The sequence below is a fragment of the Petaurus breviceps genome, unplaced genomic scaffold (genome assembly GCF_028583685.1).
Source record: "Petaurus breviceps papuanus isolate PSGF00001 unplaced genomic scaffold, PetGlider_PUasm1.0 90769, whole genome shotgun sequence".
In the NCBI taxonomy this organism is placed as follows: Eukaryota; Metazoa; Chordata; class Mammalia; order Diprotodontia; family Petauridae; genus Petaurus; species Petaurus breviceps.
Genome location: NW_027187341.1, coordinates 11,661,923 through 11,680,580, shown reverse-complemented (window position 1 = coordinate 11,680,580; position 18,658 = coordinate 11,661,923). Strand labels below are relative to the sequence as shown.

Genomic DNA, 18,658 nt, shown 5'->3' with positions numbered 1-18,658 from the left:
AAGCACTGGCCCTAGAGTTGGGATGACCTGGGATTGAATCCGGGATCAGACACTTAGCACCCACCCAGAAACACCTGGCCGTGTAACCTTGAGCAAGTTACTTAACCCCAATTGCTTTAGAAAAAAAAAGAAAGACAAATTGGGAGCATTCCTAACAAAGTCCCCCAAAAGTACAATGGACTGCATTGTAGAAAGAGGGTTCCTTATTGGAGCAAGTTTTCAAACAGAAGTTAGATGACCACATTACTTTGGAAATCTTGCAGAAGTGAGTCTTGTTTAGTAGAAATTGAACTGAGATCCCCTCTATAATTCTTAGGTTCAAAGTATTATGTAGGTGTGTGAGTGAAAAAAATGCCCTTTGGACATTTCCCTGAAGTTTGCTAGCTTTTATATAATAATAAATTGATTGTGCAGATGTGTTAGGAGAAAAATTTTAAAGCTAGTAATTCACTAAACATGTTTGCCTTGTGGATGATACTATAGGCTAAGAGTCAGAAGATCCAGCTTTGCCATTGGATGACCTGTGACCTAGGCAAGTCAGGTTAAGACCTTTATACATCAGTGTTTTCTCTAATGATATAATGGAAATATTATCTATATTATACTTACCCACAAAGTATTGTAAAGAGGAATAAGATAATATCTGTCAAGTATTTTTTGAGTATTTGGGTTTCTTTGTTTTTTGCCTTTAAACTAATTTGAATTTTATTAATCACAATGGAATCTGCCTGCACTTGAACAAAATATGTGACCCTGCGTAGTCATTTAACCTCTTTGGGGCCCAGTTTCTTCTTCTATAAAATGGGTGTAATAGTAGCTTCTACTTCAGGGTTGTTGTAAGGCTCAAATAAGATCAAATGTAAAATGTTTTTGCAGTACTTAAAGCAAATGTTAGCTGTATATCATTATTATTAATGCAAATATGCATTATTTGTTACATACCAATCACACAAGGCAGCATATCAGTGCCAGGTGTGTGGTATGGAAATTAAATGCTGTTGAAATTTGGAGAAATGTGACTAAGAAAGGCTTCATGGACCTTAAAAGCTAGGATTTGGAGAAATGGAAAAGAGTGAGAAGGATAGTCTTTACTCTCCAAAAATAAAATTATGTTTAATTGTATTTTAGCTAACTTGTATTTTAATTTGATTAACATTAATTATATTATTGTAATTCTATTGTCATATTTTAAAGGTGCGACACATTTTTGAAGGGGCTGATAACTTTTTGTCTGGGGCAAGAGCAAACTTACCATTCTGATTTCCATGTTTTTTTCTCCAGGGGGCAGAGACACTGCTGGTCTGGGTGGCAAAGGAGGACCATACCGGTTGGATGCAGGCCATACTGTGTACCAGGTGTCTCAAGCAGAAAAAGATGCCGTCCCTGAAGAAGTGAAGAGGGCTGCAAGAGAGATGGGCCAAAAGGCTTTTCAACAAAGGTCCTTAGTCAATCTTTATACACAGTAGAAGTGTTCTGTTTCTTGAATAGCAGAAGTTAGCATTCATTGTTTTGGAATACCATGGGTGGAATATACACACTATCAATTTCCCTGACAAACTATTCCATGTGGCACTTTGGTAAATAAGCTGAAAAGCTCAACTGCCCAACCTGCCCTGTGGGTGTAGGCTAATAGAAGGTATTTAAAGTCAGCACTCCCTTTAGTTTGTGTACCCCTGTAATGCCCCCACAAAAAGAAAAAAATATAGATTGCTGAAAAATAGAAGCAGAAGGAAAGAATCAGGAGCCCTGAGTTCAAATCCTGAATTAGCACTTACTTTGTGAATGTAGGCAGCTTTCTGAGCCTTAATTTCCTTATTTGTAAAATGAGAGCCATCCACTTGCACTGCCTGCCTTAGACAGGCTGTTGTCAAAAACAGCCTTGGGACTTAAAGCTACATTACAGGCCATCTAGTCCATCCTCTTTATTTTTGAGATGAGGAAGCTCAGCTCCCCTGAAGGTCTGAGATGGCAGATGAGTTTCTCAGAGTTCTATAGATAAAAAGTCAAAGAGCTTGGATTCTGTCCTTTTCTGAATTCAGATCTTACCACTGTGTGGGGAATGCCAAAAATGATGAAACTTGGCCTTACCTTCTAAAGGCTCACAGTCTGGTTGGGGAAGTAAATGAACGTACATTAAATAGCTAGCGAGTAAATTTGGTGCTAGATTGTTTGGTTCTGATTCTAAGTACTTTACAAGTTCAAGGAAGGCAGAGATATGAGTATAAGCTAGTCAGGGAAAACTTCTGAAAGGACCTGAGAGTTGAAGTGAGCTTTGAAGAATGGCTAGGAATGAGGTCGAAGGGAAGAAGGACACTCCAAGTAGGAAGAACAGCAAAGACCCAGAGGTGGGAAAGAAGATTGAGACTATGGTAGCAGGAAGGTGACTGACTGGACACAATGGAGAGCACTTGTCTGAGGAGCATAGACGTGCATAGAATGTGGCCCCGGGGGCCAGAATGCCCAAGCTTGCTCTCTGTGTGTGCTTCTGTCTAGGAGCAGGAGGAAACAAGCTTGAATTGAGAGGCAGGCCCACACTGTGAGAGCTGGGCAGAGAAGATCACCTTGACTGGCAAGTTAGAGCCAATTTTTTTTAAACCAATCTATGATTTCATCAGTATAGGGAAGTCCTGGAAGGGGAAGCTTCCTCTTTCAGTGCAGTCCTGCAACTGCTCTAAATGTATATTCTCAGGATGATGGCTGGGAGAAGTGACCAGGATCTCGCAGCTGGTGTCGGTCAGAGGGCAGATCCAGGGCTTCCTTACTGTAAGGCCTCCTCTCTGTCTACTGTGTCATTCATTTAACCACTAGTTCTCTTTCTGTCTCATGAGATTAATTTTCATGCTTTAACTAGAATACCAAGTTAACTTTTCAGCCAAAATGAAAAATGTGAAACAATTTCTCCCTCAGGAAATACTGGAACTGGGTACTTTGCAGGTGATTTGGGCAGCAGTTTCCCTTATTTGTAGCTCATTTGAAGGGTTTGTGCACATTGAAAGTGGAACAAATTTGAGTAGGCAAGAATGAGTGAATTCCTCCCACTCTGGACATCTGGCATCATGTACTTATACATCCTGTAAATAAATAGCACAGAACAATAGGGACATACGTGCAGACCCCTCCTGCCAATCCCTCAGGAAAGGCTGTAGCTCCGGTAACCCCCCACCAGTCATTAGACAGAAGAAGAGAGTCAAGAGGCCAGAATTCTGGCCTTAGCTTTGCCTCTTGTTCATAACTTCGAGCAAGTCATTTAACCTCCTGTGCTTGAGTTTCCTAGGGACAATAAAAGACTTGTGATATTTTAGAGATGAATGCATTTAAAGCCCTTTAGAAAAAAAGGGTTACAGAAATACAGCGATATTGTTATTATTAAAATGCTGTTTCACTTTTTTATAAAATGTGACTCAGCTTAGAAAAAGTAATCAACAATTAGAAAGAGTATTAGAAACTAGCCCTCGTTCATCTCTCCTTCCCTCATTTCCCCCCCCCCTTTTTTTTTTTTGCTTTTCAGAGGGGGGAAGGTAGGGCAGTTGGTGTTAAGTGACTTGCCCAAGGTCCCACAGCGTGTGTGTGTGTGTGTGTGTTGTGTCGTGTCTGAGGCCAGATTTGAACTTGGGTCCTCCTGACTCCAGGGCCAGTGCTCTATTCACTGCACTGCCTAGCTGCCCCTCATTTCCCCACTTCTACTAAATAGTTTTGATAGGCTTAAATAAATTAACCAGTAGTTTTCTGATTGGGATTATTGCAGGTGTAGATAGGCAAATATGCCTGATTTGCTAGAAAGCTGAGTATGCCATGGTTGACTGTGAGGGTAATAGAAGATGTGGGAGGTACCTTCACAGAGTAGTTGGGGGTAGATACACAAACCCATTCTTTTTTATAAGTCAAGGAAGAGAAACCTTTCTGGCCACTTACCCACGAGGAGAAAAATAAAGAGAGGGCCACCTCAGTTTTGTTGGGGGGAGGGGTTGTTAGCTCAATTTAGAGAAATTTTTAGAGAGAAGAAAATGTTCCATTACCCTCCAGATTAATAACAATGAACATGAAACTATTGAATAAAACACAGTCACTTGTCATTATGTTAGGGTGGGCTTCTTTTGTATGTGGTTTCACTAGATGTCCACTAATGTCATTTTCAACTCTTGCATTTTGTGATTCTATGAAATACTCAAATTATTTTGCAATGTCATCACTTTGGATGTTCCCTCCAGTGCTTTAGATACCAACTCCTCCCTGGTGGCCCAGCCCTGTACATCTCTTGTTCATGTCTTCCCATATGCTCACCACGTGGAGTCCTTCCAACATACTGAGCACCTTCCTCCTTTTCTCCTCATGTTGTGAATATATCTGTGGAGTACACAAGTTATCCTTCCCTTGCCCCTCATGCTTACCCCATAACCAGTCTCTCTTCTTTTTTGCTGAAATACTTCTTGGATGACATCTTCTCCTCTGATTCTTCTTTGTTGTTCTTTTATTCTGTGTGGCAGTTTGCCAACACACACACACACACACACACACACACATACACAGATGTCTCTCTAGTTCTCTCTGAACAAGTCATTTTTTTAATTCTTCAAAGGCTAAAGTCCCATGACTTATGGCCGTATGACACCAGCAGAATAGTTCTATTAAAAAGCTGAGCAATTGGTTCAAGAAGAAGTTTGGGGTCTTTAAAGGAAACTTCCCTTTTCCTGAAGCCAGTTTACCTTATTCTCATCTTCCTGTTTGATTCTGGATTCAATCCATTGTCCATTGACAGCCTACCATTCAATTAACAAGCATTTATTAAGCATCTGTTGTTAGTCAGCAGTCAGTAAGCGTTTATCAGTTGCCAACTTTATGTGAGTCACTGTGCCGATAATTTTTACATATTCTATATGTTGTTTCATTGTGAGAAGAAATCAAGGATGATTCCAAGGCTTTGAGCCAGGATTGCTTGGAAAATGGTGGCACCCATAACAGTTATGAGGAAGCTGGGAAGATAAGAAGGTTTGGGAAAAAGATGTTAAGTTATGTTTTAGACATGTTGGGTTTGACACGATTATGGTATATCCAGTTTGAGATGTCCAAAAGGCAGTGAGTGATATGGTACTAGAGCTCAGTCAGAAAAGAGGCTAGGGCCAGCTAAATCATCCTAAGAATCATCTGCATAGAGCTGATAAATGAACTCCTCGATAGTGATAAGGTCACCAAATGAGACAGTAGAGAAGAAGAGAAGTGGTCTCAGGACAGAACCTTAGAGGACACACCTAGGTAGAGGGCACACCCTGGAGGAAGATCCTGCAAATGAGATTGAGAGGGGCAGTCAGACACAGGTCAGAGGAGAACCTAAAGAGCTGTGTTACTGCCACCTAAAGAGAGTGTCTGGGAGAAAAGGGTGATCAACCATGTTAGGTTCCAAAAAGAGGTCAAGAAGAAAGAAGATTGTGAAATGGCCATTGGATTGGGCAATGGAGAGATCATGGGAACATTGGAGAGAGCCACACCTATAGTATGGTGAGGTCAGAAACCAGACTGCAGAATTTGGAGTCAGGTGGAGGCACCAATGTAGGTGACTTTCTCAGGAGTTTAGCCAGGACCAGGAAGAGGAATGTAGAAAGATGACTAGAAGACATAGGATGAAGTGAAGGTTTTTTAAGCCTGGAAGATAGATAAAGATTATTGTAGGCAGCAGGGAAGGAGCCTGTGAATGGGGAGAGAATGGGGATGATGGAGGAAACAATCAACTGGAGAAGATAAGATGGGATGGGATCAAGGGTACATGGAGAGGAATTTGCATTGGCAAGAATTCATGAGAGTCTGGGACAAAGGGATAGATAAGAGGGGAAAGCTTTTTAGTAACATAAGATAAAAATTTTCATTTGTTATTCATTCATTTCAGCCATGTCCAACTCTTCAAGACCCCATTTAGGATTTTCTTGACAAAGATACTGAAGTGGTTTGCCATCTTCTTCTCCAGCCCATTTTACAGATGAGGAAACTGAGGCGAAGAGGGTTAAGTTGCCCAGGGTCATATAACTAGTAAGTGTCTGAAGCCAGATTTGAACTCGGGTCTTCCTGACTACAGGCCCTGTGCTCCATTCACTATGCCACCTAGCTGCCCCATGTGAGATCAAAAGAGCATGCCCTTTGTGTTTTCAGTGGTGTGTGAGGTGAGTTCCTCAGCTGAAAGGATAGAATGAAGGGATGTCATGACAACTTGAGAAGGGATGAACAGGTTTAGAATACTCTCTCAGGTCAGTGGGAGGTGTAAAAGGATTGTCTTGTTGCAATGAAAGCCCTGTGGAGATTATTTAACATGTATATGCAGCAGACTTGGTCAGAATGACACTGTGATTTCCTCAAGTTCATTCAGTAGCATGTGATTAGGACCAAAAGCAGATGGTTGTAGTGTTCCACTCTTGTAGTTTGGTCAGCAGTAGGAGAAGAGATCAAGGTATTCACAGATAGAAAATAATGTAGAGGGGCATCTAGGTGGTGCAGTGAATAGAGGAACCAGCCCTGGAGTCAGGAGGACCTGAGTTCAAATCCAGCCTCAGACACTTAACACAAATACTAGCCATGTGACCTTGGACAAATCACTTAACCCCAATTGCCCTCCAAAAAGCAAAAAAACAAAAATAGTGTAGAGTCAAACTGCTTCACTGAGGGGTCAAAAAAGGGCAAGGAGGGAAGTGCAAACAATGGAGGAGTGACAGCCTGCCAGACCTGAGGGTCACAGAGACTAAAAGTTACCATGACGATGGAGAACAGGGTTAGGTGTAATGGGGCAGAGGGAAAGATGGAATGGTGAAAGGTTTGGATCTAATCAGAGAATTTCAGATTTTCATAAACAGGGAAGTAGAACATTTGTGGGTGATGGAAAGACCAGGGTTTAGCCATCTGCTAGGGATCATCAGAGAGAATCCAGGTCTCAGCGAGAGCCAGAAGATGGAAAGAGTAAGACAGGAAAGGATTTAAGATGAAAAGAAGTTTGTTAATTGTGGAACAGACAATTCCAGAGAACACAGAAATAGGGATGGGTAATTCTGAAATGCCAAGCAATACTGTGTATCAGGCACTATACTAGACACAGTGCTGAGATACATACAAACATATATATAATATATGCACATATATAATGTATGTGTATATACACATACACTGATGGATGGAAACTATAGGTTGTACATCTAACTTCCTAGTCATCTGGAAAGTAGATATTCTACATTCACTTGGTTTTTCCTCTGTGGATGGTAATGCTTAATTTTCTGAGTGGTTTGATTTGAAGAGGAATTCTTTTCAACATGCATTGTCAGCAAGGAGCTTAAGCAAAGAAATCACTATGATAATTGTAGCTCATTGATTGGGGAATGACAAAACAAATTATGGTACATAAATGTAATAGAATATTGCTGACCTACAAGAAATGATAAACATGATGACTACAGTAAAACATGGAAAGATCTTCATGAACTGATACAGTCAACATAATGGCGCAGTGGAAGGAAAAATAACACAAAATAATTTAAATTAATGTTACAAAATTACATAGAACAAGAATGGCCCCAAAGATGAGACACCTCCCTCTATTCCTTTGCAGAAGTAGAAGGTCCATGGGTATATAACATTGTGTATATTTTCAGATTCGGGATGATATATTGATTGATTTTGCTGATAATTTTTTTCTCCTCTTTTTCTTTTAAAAAATATTCTTTGTTATATGAGATAGTTTTCTGAGATGGGGCATGGCAGAACATAAGGGGAAACTCGGGTGATATAAAACCAAAGATATCAAAAATTTATTCTTAAAAAATTTCAGGGGCAGCCAGGTGGCACAGCAAGTAAGAGCACCGGTCCCAGAGTCGGGATGACCTGAGATCGAATCCAGGCTCTGATACTTAGCACCCACCCAGAAACACTGGCTGTGTAACCTTGAGCAAGTTATTTAACTCCAATTGCTTTAAAAAAAACAAAATTCCGCTTATGCACCAAAACTAATTACAGAGGATAAAGAAGTGGAGATATTCTGTGATAACTTTGGAAAAATTCTCCAAATAAGGCAACATATTTAGTCCTCAATGACTTTAATGGAAAGATAGACCTAGAGGAGAATGGTGAAAATTATGTTGGAAACTATGGTCACAAATCAAAAAAGGAAAGAAACAAAAGTCTATTGTACAGTACTTAGAAGCCTTGTGCTGCATAACATGGAATCCATAGGCACGGAATGTGTCAAACTCTGTCCAGTATCACAAAGTGAACTTAACCACATCTGAACAGGAAATAGCTGATTACAGGCATAGCTGTCATTTCAGAAGCAGCTGTCTGTGTGCAATCAGAGCACCACCAGTTAGAGCAAAGTAAATGCCAAATTAGAAGGAACAAGGAGATGATATACTGCAAGTGATGATAGTCAGTCCAACCTGTTCAAACAAAGTGTCGACATTTTATCCTCTTGCCAAAAAGGAGTGACATAGACAACAAGGGCAACAACTGTTTAGACTACAAGCTAATCAGCAAAACTTAACCGAAGAGGAAACTGGAAGATTATGAGCAGCATCACTTCACAAAAATCTATTGAGGCAAAAATATGCTTTGCATGAGATTTGACTACGCAAGATTGTCCCAGTCACCTTTAGATAAAATCAGAAGGAAGAAACAGCTCTCTTGGTATTTCTCATCAGCAACAGTGGGAGATCCACCACCTTTGTCTTTTGTTACCTCAGACGCTGTGGAAGTGACAGGCAGCAATAGCACTTACAAATATGGAGTCAGGAAAGACCAACTCAACCTGAACAGATTCTGGCAGAAGAAGCCCATGCTGGAAGCCACATGCTTTTAAAGGCACTCAAGAATTTATTTTCAAGGCATCTAAAAGAATGGATGGGCAAAAGAGTTTAGAAAAGATCACAGACCAAATCATTCCCCCACCAAAAAAAATTAATGTTTTTAATCAATTTGTGTCCTTTTTCATATTGAATAAAAAACCTTTACAGTCTATATATGTATCAGATGAAGTCTTGATCAAAATGAAAGAGAACAGTCACACTTTCACAGGTCACTCAGCAAACCATCATTAGGCACTGCTAGATGTTGTTATCAATCACTTACTGACTGAAAGGTATAGAAAACATAAAATCCCACTGTCGTTTTTGTAAAAAATGTTTTATAACATTTTAAAATGTTCTCCTCAGTCTTTCACCCATTGCATATGTTAAAATTATACAGAATTATGTGACAGATGCTACCAAGAAAATTACTTTCTTCAGAGATTCTCTGGGTATTAACATCAAGCAGCCCCAGGATATTACAAAGCCTCCTCAGTGAGTTACATAGTTATTCAAAAGAAAACAGTCTAACTATGACACTGGAAAAACAAAACAGATGGAAAACACATATTGCTTAGGCATACAGCCTGGTGGTCAGGAAGTCTATTGAATTAGTGTGTGGGTGTGTGCACACATGTATCTACTACGCATATATACATAGATACATATACATGTACATACATATATACAAGTGTGTACATCTGCATTTATATGTATACACTAAGGAGAGACTAGATCAGTGATTTTATTGGTAAAGGAAACTCTTAGATGAAGAAATTCCTTCAATCAATTCAGGTTGGCATCTATTCTGTACATCTATACATCTTACAATCTTAGAAAGCTAGCTGCCTAGGGCCTTGAAAGGTTAAGTGACTTGCTTGTGGTCACATAGCCAGTATATGTCACAGGTGGGACTTGAACCTAGGTTTTTCTGGCTTCAAGGCCAACTCTATCCACTATAACACACAGCCTCATGTAGCCTGCTGTCTTGCTCTCTCTCTCTCCATCTCTCTTTTTCTTTCTCTTCTCTCTCCCTCCTTTCTTCCCTCCCTCTCTTTTTCTCTCTATAAATAGATAGATAGAGATACATATATATGTATATACATGCATATATATGAATTGTTTTGAAAGTCCACACAGATACTACAACTACATATATTCTTGATCAAAATAGAAAGGGAACAGTCAAGTTTTTGTGGGTTATTCAATAAGCATTTATTAATCATCTAATTTATGCGAGAGACTATGTTAAATGCTGGGAGATAGATAGATAGATAGATAGATAGATAGATAGATAGATAGATAGATAGATAGATAGATAGATAGATAGATAGATAGATATTGATTAGAGAGAAATAGAAAAATGAACAACAGTATGACATAGTAGATAGAGAAAACTTGAACTAGCAGATGGACCCAAAATTGAATAGAAATAAAAGAATGGGCTAAGTTTCACTTGGGAAATTCACTGTATTTTCAATGGATCCAAACTGCAATCTGCCACAAAATCTATCTTTTTAATGCTAGTTTTTTCCCTCCAGAGGTGTGATATGGCAGCAAACCATGGAATCTTGGGGAAAAAATTAAAATTATCCCCAGCCCAGAGCCCAGTGTTAAGCTATATGGTGGTTGTATTTAGGTTATAATGTCTCCAATGATGACTTGAATACAAGAAATGATATGAGACTTTTAAGAACATGTATGACTAAGAGAGATGTACTGGTCATGTAACAGAATAAAAGGCAATGGACAAATAGCCTATCTACTACATTTTTATCTCCAAAATATTTTTTTTTTAATTTAAGGGAAGGTTCTAGCACTTTGAATGACTCTTTTATGGAGAATTTGCAGAATATAGATGAGAACCCTACAAAATGTGAATAGATAGAGAGTTTACCATCTCTACTGGTACTGCACCAAAAAGATCACAAATTCATTTTTATATATATATATAAGAGAGCAAGAAATAGTGAGAGTGGAATAAAGGTGGGGAAGATAGGGGGAAGAGAAAGAAAGACTATAATGTATCAAAGAAGAAAAGGTAGACTATCAATAATCATGTGAGAGAATAAAGCAGATTAGAACAGAACCAAAGAATCCTATAATTGGGATTGGTCCAAGAGAACTAGAGGCACACATGTAGATATCTCCTCTTGGTCGTTTCCATCCTAGACCAGACAGCTGAGTTGGATGGACCTACTGTACAGTCCAAAGGTTCTCTAAATCTGAATTATAGGTACATACTAATAATTAGATCCTTAAAAAGCTTAAATATATAATTGTAAGGCTTACACTTCTGTGATGGTACAAAGAAAATTACATAAATCTGACTCCTACTCTGTATGAAATATGATCTAAGATTAGCATATTAACACTGAGTTTTACACACGAACTTTACATATATTATCCCTTTAATCCTCACAACCACCCTATGAGGAAGATGATAGCATTCTCCATTAATAGATGAGGAAGCTGAAGCAGACAGAAGTTAAGTGACTTATTCGCCCCTCTGCTGCAGGCCCTCATCACCTCATGGCTGGATTATTACAATAGCCTGCTTGAGGGGAGGTAGGGCAATGTCTGCCTGCCTCCAGTCTCTCCCCTCTCCAGTCCAACCTCCATTCAGCCTCCGAAATGGTTTTACTAAAGTGTAGGTCTAATCCTGTCACCCCTTACTCAATAGATTCCAGTGTCTTCCTGTTGCCTCCAGGAACAAATATAGAGAATGCTCAGCTTGGCATTCAAAGCCCTTCATAACCTAACCCCTGCCTACCTATCCAATTTTCTTATACCTTACTCCCCAACATGTATTCTTCAATCTAGTAACACTGACCTTCTGGTTAGTCCATGAAAAAGACAATCCATCTCAGGGCATTTTCTCTAGCTGTCCCCCATGCCTGGAACTCTTTCTCTCCTCTGCTTTGAGTACTGATCTTCCTAGCTTACTTTAAGTCCCAACTAAAATCCCATGTTCTATCGGAAGCTTTCCTCAACCACAGTGCCTTCCCTCTACCAAGTATTTCCTATTTATCCTGTATATAACTTGCTTATGTATATTTATTTGCTTCTTGTCTCCCCCATTAGATTGTAGTTTCCTTGTGGGCAGGGATTATCTTTTGCCTCTTTTTGTATTTCAAGTGCTTCGTACAGCTTCTGGCACATAGTAGGTATTTAATAAATGTTTATGATTGGTTGCCCAGAATCACTGTCTGAGGCAGAATTTGAACTCAGTCATTCCTGACCTCCAGTCTAGGGCTCTATCCAGGCTGCACCAGGACCTAATAACAGAATAAAAACATGAAGGCAACACATGGATTGTACTTCTGCACACAAGGAGAAGAGACCAACGCATATGCCAACTTTGGCAACAGCAAACACTGCCATTTACAGAAGCTAATCTATACTTATCCTGATATCCTGAATTTCATGTCTTTTCTTCATAGAACCACACATAATTGACTCAAAATGACAGTATTTAAGCCTAACCTACCAGGGAAAATAAATCAACATCAAAAAATTCATACGCTGTTATGCAACACCAAACACAGCCTTTGGAAGTATAAAAAGGCGTAATCAACCCACAGTGGTTCCAGTGTCCAAGGCAAAAGTGTCTCACAGTTTTGATTACACTTCTTTAGTACTTCCAAAGATGCTTGATTTCATCAGTATCAGTGAGTACCCCTTCCACTGAAGCTGGTCATACATCCCACATACACTTCTTACTGAAGAATTTCATAAATTATTTACTGATGATTCTTAAAGTAGCAAAATATATTTATAGTTATTTTGCTTTATGGTTTGAATGATATTAGCATTGGAAAACTTTTCAAATCCAATGGCTGAAAAGTTAATTTTTTCCCACTCTACTTCAAGCTTCTTCTTCCAATCCTTCTCTGACAGTTTCCCATACCTTGTAGGTGATTTTTTTTCTGAAAGCAGACACAACTGGGTATATTGTTTCTTAATTTTTTCATAATGGAAAGGACACATGGCATATTTTCTATGCATTATGCTTTCACTTAGAGCGTCAACCTAATCACTGAGGTAATTCTGCTATCTCTGTAAGAACTGTCTACGAATGGGATCAAACCTCATCAATTCCTTCCTAAAACTTAAAATAAGGTGGAGTTGGATTTCCTTTAGAAAATTATTAGGAAATATTAGAATTATTAGAAAAAAATTAGAAAAAATCTTGTTTCTGGTTTGTTTAACAGACAGCTAACATATCCTTCCTTAGGAAAAGAGCACATAACTTCCTTTGCTACAAACGTGACGCATAGCAGGCTACCCATCTTATGCAGTAGTGCAGACATTTAGCTTAATACGTTAAATTCATCTGTTAATCTCATGGAGGACCACAAGGACACTGGTTCAACTTCTAGACAGAAACATAAAAGATGTCACCAAGATATGACAGCTATAGCAAGTATAACCTTGCATTGGTGCAACGTTTTTCTTGCAATGTTGAAACCTTTTTCTGGTAAGGTGTTATAATGATGACTCTAGAAATCTACCATAAACACAGGCAGTAGAGAGAATCACAGATTTGGAGCTCTGTGGGACCTTAGAATTCATCTAGTCCAACTCCCATATTTGACAGATGAGTAAACTGAGGCCCATAAAAATTAAGTTACTTGCTCAAGGTCATATAGTGGGAAAGCCAGGATCTGATCCCAGGACCTCCAAACCCAAAGCCAGTGAATGCACTTTCTACCATCCCATACTGTGTGATTCACGAATTCTTTACAAAGCTTGGACAAATGTTTGGTGAGAGTAGTAAAATAGGCAACATGGAGACCATCCTTTTTCATGCTGAATTCCAGTTCTGACACCAGGTGATAAAAGTATACTTTGGAAAGAAATTTCAAAATAGAACCTGAATTTTGTGCTTCCAATAGTATACATACCACTTTAGAGGAACAAGAAACTTAATCTGTTGTATGGACACTTTCTGAGAGTAGTCATTGCTTTCTGACCTAATACCATCATCATTTATGGTCAATAGAAATCTTATCAAGGTTATCAAATAACTAAAAATGAGATAGGGACCATACAGTAGAGAGAAGAACACATAGAAAGATCTGTCTAGATCAGACCCCTTCTATTTAAGAGTAAGATACTAATTTTAAAACTGCTTTGAGGGGAGAGACTAGGTGGTGCAGTGAATGGAGCACCAGCCCTGGAGTCAGAAGGACCTGAGTTCAAATCCAGCCTCAGACACTTAACACTTACTAGCCATGTGACCTTGGGCAAGTCGCTTAACCCCAATAGCCCTTCCAAAAAGAAAAAAAGAAAACCAACCTGCTTTCAGTCTTCTTTAATTTGTGCAAGATGGTGATAGAAGAGGATGGGATGGATAACTAACGTCCACAAATTTGTCAGACTTTACCGTTGGTATTTCTCCGTCAAAATAACATTGAAGTCATTTCTTTGATGCTAACAATGTATTATCAATAATTTCAGGACACTTGCTTTTTAAAATGTAGTGATATCCTTATCATGAATTGGCTGCTCAGCAATTAGACTATGACATGCACTTTTTAAACCCACTAACTCTTGAAAGAAGTTGAAATGCTAGTTTACTAGATATCTAGATTAATTTCACATTCAACATTCCTTTAGGTTTTCTCTGCACTTGGAAGCTGTTAGTCAGAAATTGCTCTCTCCTTTTCTCCCCTTACTTCACCCTGCCCCAAGTTTACCAGGGTTTTCAGAAAGTCCATTTGATACAGCCCTAGCAAGGGTTGGGTGGATGGAGACAACCTGTACTATATGATTTACATTGCTTATTTTCCTCCCTCTCACTAAAGGTTAAAAGAGATTAAGATGAGTGAGTATGATGCAGACATTTATGAGAGATTTTCAAGTGCTGTCCGGCGACAAGTACATTCCCTCCGGATCATCTTGGATAATTTACAGGTAATTCTTATTTTATTGTAACCAAGCAGATAACCTGGAGTCAAAGCTTAAAATACTAGAGAATGTGACTTAAAAGCTTATTTGCTATTAAAGAAAAATAAATCAACACCATCTTACATTTAGGTAACACTTCAGTGTTATCCAGATGACCATTCTAAATGAGAAGTACAAGAAAAGGGTAACTTCAGTTTACCTTTCCTGCTGGCCTGGTGGCAAGGATTTGGCAAGGCTGCATAATTGGAAGCTGCTTGATTTCCCCAAATACAAAGTTAGCAATCACAATGGTACTAAAAGACTCATGAGCATCTTTTGTTAGAAATGTACAGACATCTTTCATGTCACAAATGAGATTATGGTTTTGTTTTCTGCTTCCGTTTAGATGTACCTTTACTAACTGTGTAGTTCTTGGGAAAAGAGGGAGCTGATTCTCTGGTATCTGCCTCTCCTCCTCAATTTCCATCTGTGACCTGCTCCTTTCTACAGGTTCACAGGTTGTTTGCTCCCACTTCAGAAGATGAGCAAGGAAAGGTCAGGAGCTGACATGGTTAAGAGTCAGTCAGTTTTGCCTCTTCTCACAGAACCTTTAAAAACTAAATTAGAAGTTAAAATTATTTGTTAAAAGGAAATCTGTTATCTGAGGGTTTAATTTTTCTATTCCATATCTTTTTGCATTTAGCATGGATAATTGAGAGTTGAATGATTGAGTATGTAGAAGTCGGGGCTGGGTATCTGTCAGGAAAATCTAGGTTCATGTCCCACCTCTGACACAGACCAACTATGTTAGCATGAGCAATTCACACAATCTCTCAGTACCCCCAGGCAAATTCCAAGTCCATAAGTTACAGATGGGTTGCTGATCGGCTTGCATCAGAGGAGGGAATTCAAACACCAGGATTTGCTCTTCTAATGAAAAAACAGATCAGATTCCCCATCCCTCCAAAAAAGAAAAAATGTTCTTATAGAGTCAACTTATACAAATTTAAATAAATTACAAATACAGCAACTCTAGGGAATCAGTTGCGTTATTTCAAGAGATATAAACTGTACCAAAATACTAGAAAAGAAAGGCCCCATATATACTAGAATATTTATAGCAGCATTTTTTTTTACGAGCGGAAACCTGGAACCAAAGTGAATGCTCATCAACTGGGAAATGTCTCAACATGGTACATGAATGTATTACAGTCTTATTTTGCCATAAGGAACAATGAGCATGATGAAAACAGAGAAGCAAAGGGAAAACTGAACTGATACAAAGTTCAGTAATCAGAACCAGGAGAACAGTGCACACAGTTGACTAAAAAAATATAAATGGAAGCTTAAAAACACAAAATAATCAGTAACCATTTATTGAGCACCTACTACATGCCAGGCACTGTCCTAAGCATTTGTCCCTGAAGCCATCTCCTTTCCCTCTTTGTAGAAGTGGGGGACTATTGATATGAAACATTGACTATAATGTCAGAGTTCTTTTTTCAATGTGTTCATTAGTTTGAGTGAGCTATTTTCTTTTCCCCCTTTTTATTCTTTATTATAACAGATAAGGAGAAGGTTAAATACATTAGGAAATGTAGGTGATGTAAAAACAAGAGATATTAGTAAAAATTTGTATGTATTTTCATTTCAAAATAAATTTTATCAGTGTCTTTTGTTTTTACATCATTGTAGTTTTACCCAGTATACCTCTTCCTTCCCCTCCCAGAGATCTATCCCATATAACAAATAGCATTTTACAATTTTTTTTAAAGATCAGAACAGACTAGATGTATTGTTCTACTTCTCCTGAGGGAAGAAGATTTATTTCTATAATTATAGATGACTGAGCTTAACTTTGAAGCTAAACACTATATTGGAATAAATAATCAAAAGTCAGTTTGTAATGACAAAAATGTACAGTTCAGACAGCCTCTATCTTTTAAATAGGTTTTGTTTCAAGGTTGTAAATATGTTCTTAGAAATGTAGCATATTTTTCCATTAAAAAAGAAAAAAACATGTTCTAAATGGTAATTAGATTAATAGGTTAGCCTCAGATTGCTTCTTTTTGGGGGGGGTTGCCTTTTGGAAGGCAATTGGGGTTAAGTAACTTGCCCAAGGTTACACGGCTAGTATTTTTGTGTGGGTATTAAGTGTCTCAGGCTGGAACCAAACTCGGGTCCTCCCGACTCCAGGGCCGGCGCTTTACTCACTGCACCACCTAGCCGCCCCCAGATTGCTTCTTTAACCCATGCTTAGCCAGAGTTTGAGGATCTGGAATCCAGGGCAATATAATATAAAAATAAAGAAGACAAACATAAATTTCTCCCCCATTTAGCATGCACAGATCTAGCCTTAAGTGAATTGTCCTTTCTAGAACCATAATAACTCATATTTAGATAGCAATTTAAGATTTACAAAATACTTTCCCCTTAACAACCCTTGTGGACTAGATAGTGCAGTTTTGAGTGTAAGCCGTGTCATTCAGGGAAGTTTTTAAAATCCAGATAATTCAGGGTAAGGCATTTTTGCACTACAGATTTCTGTATGTAGGGGTCACTTGTAAATGGCAGATTCACTGTATAAGATTCAGAAAAGTCCATGGGGGGCTGGGAGAGAGAGAAACATGACTGGAAAAGGGTGATTGGGATAATGTTTGCTAGAGGAATTCAGAGTCTGAGCCATTAATGGCTATTAGGATGGCTGTCAGGGAGTCATCGTAGACACATGGTGCTTCATTGAAGATTGGAGCTCACTGATAGGAGAGGGAATCTTAACCAACAAAAAAAAAAATAGAGTTGGCAATGAGTATATTTGGGGAACAGTGATAAGAGCAGCTTTACTGGAGGAACTTGGTTGTTGAGTTGTGGGAGATAAAGTGAAGTAGACACAGGGCTTTGAGAATTACAGGACTGGAAAGGTCCTTAGAGATCACTGAGTCTGACCCAGTCTGACTTCCTTATTTTCAGTTGATGAAATTGAGACCCAGAGATGAAGTGGCTTGCCCAAGGTAACAGAGCTAGTTGTTGGAAAAGCTAAGATTTGAACCCAAAAATCCATTACTCCAAATACTAGTATTCTTTCCACTCCACCAGAGTTAGTGGTTTATTAGTAGAATGGGACCACATTAAGGAGAACTTTGAATGCCAGACAGAGGTTTTAGAACTCTCTCCATCAAAGTATGAAGTCTTTGGAAGGTTTTTGAATAGGAAAGTTACATGATGAAAATTACTGTTTTAATCAAATTAATCAGGTAGCGGCATACAAGATAAACTGATGGAGGGTACAGAGGGTGGGTGAGAAGAGATCAGGCAGAGGATACCAACTTCTAACTGTTAGAAGTTGTTCAGGCATGAAATGATGAAAACTTGACAAAGGGGGATAGCTCTTGTAATTTAAAGGAAAGAATGGTTGTGAATGATGAGGCCTTGAAGGAAGACTCACTAAAACTTAATAAGTGATTGGTTAAGAAAGGAAAAGCCTCAGTGACTGAGGGAATAGAATAACCATTGAACAAGACAAAGAAGTTGGTAGGGGAACTGACTTGTGAATAAGGTGATACTTTTTTTTTTAGATGTCTTGAGTTTAAGGTAACCACAGATATCCAAAGGGAGATGTCTCTATAAGATATGGGACTGCATATGGAGTAGTGTACATTTTAAAGTGATAAGCAAGATGGGATAGTTGAGCCAGGAAACAGGATCAGTTTGCTAAAGGAAAGGGATGTAGCAAAGAATACAGAAGACTAGTGGGAGTTATGTTGAAAAAACAGAAAAATTAAATGAGGGAGAATTTCAATAAAGATGCTGTAGTCTTATGTTAAAAACAAAAGGCCTCATGGTTGCAAATGATAATATCTTCACTGCTACCAAATGAAAACAAGTGCTTCAGAAAAGAAAGGTAGGTTTGGGAAATAAATACTAGTTAAGAATATAGCATCTGAGAACAGAATTTAGCT

General features: G+C 38.6%; 1 protein-coding gene across 3 annotated transcripts in view; it reads left to right on the top strand.

The window, feature by feature from the left end:
* VWA8 (von Willebrand factor A domain containing 8) overlaps positions 1-18,658 on the top strand; it is a 442,846-nt gene that overhangs the window by 386,400 nt on the left and 37,788 nt on the right. For 2 of the 3 annotated variants that reach the window (XM_069068654.1, XM_069068653.1), the window contains exons 39-40: positions 1,282-1,438; positions 14,618-14,726. In XM_069068654.1, the coding sequence (XP_068924755.1) occupies positions 1,282-1,438; positions 14,618-14,726 (266 nt within the window). Of the gene's footprint in view, positions 1-1,281; positions 1,439-7,798; positions 9,663-14,617; positions 14,727-18,658 lie in introns of those variants that run through there. The other variant, XM_069068655.1, reaches the window with a different exon arrangement.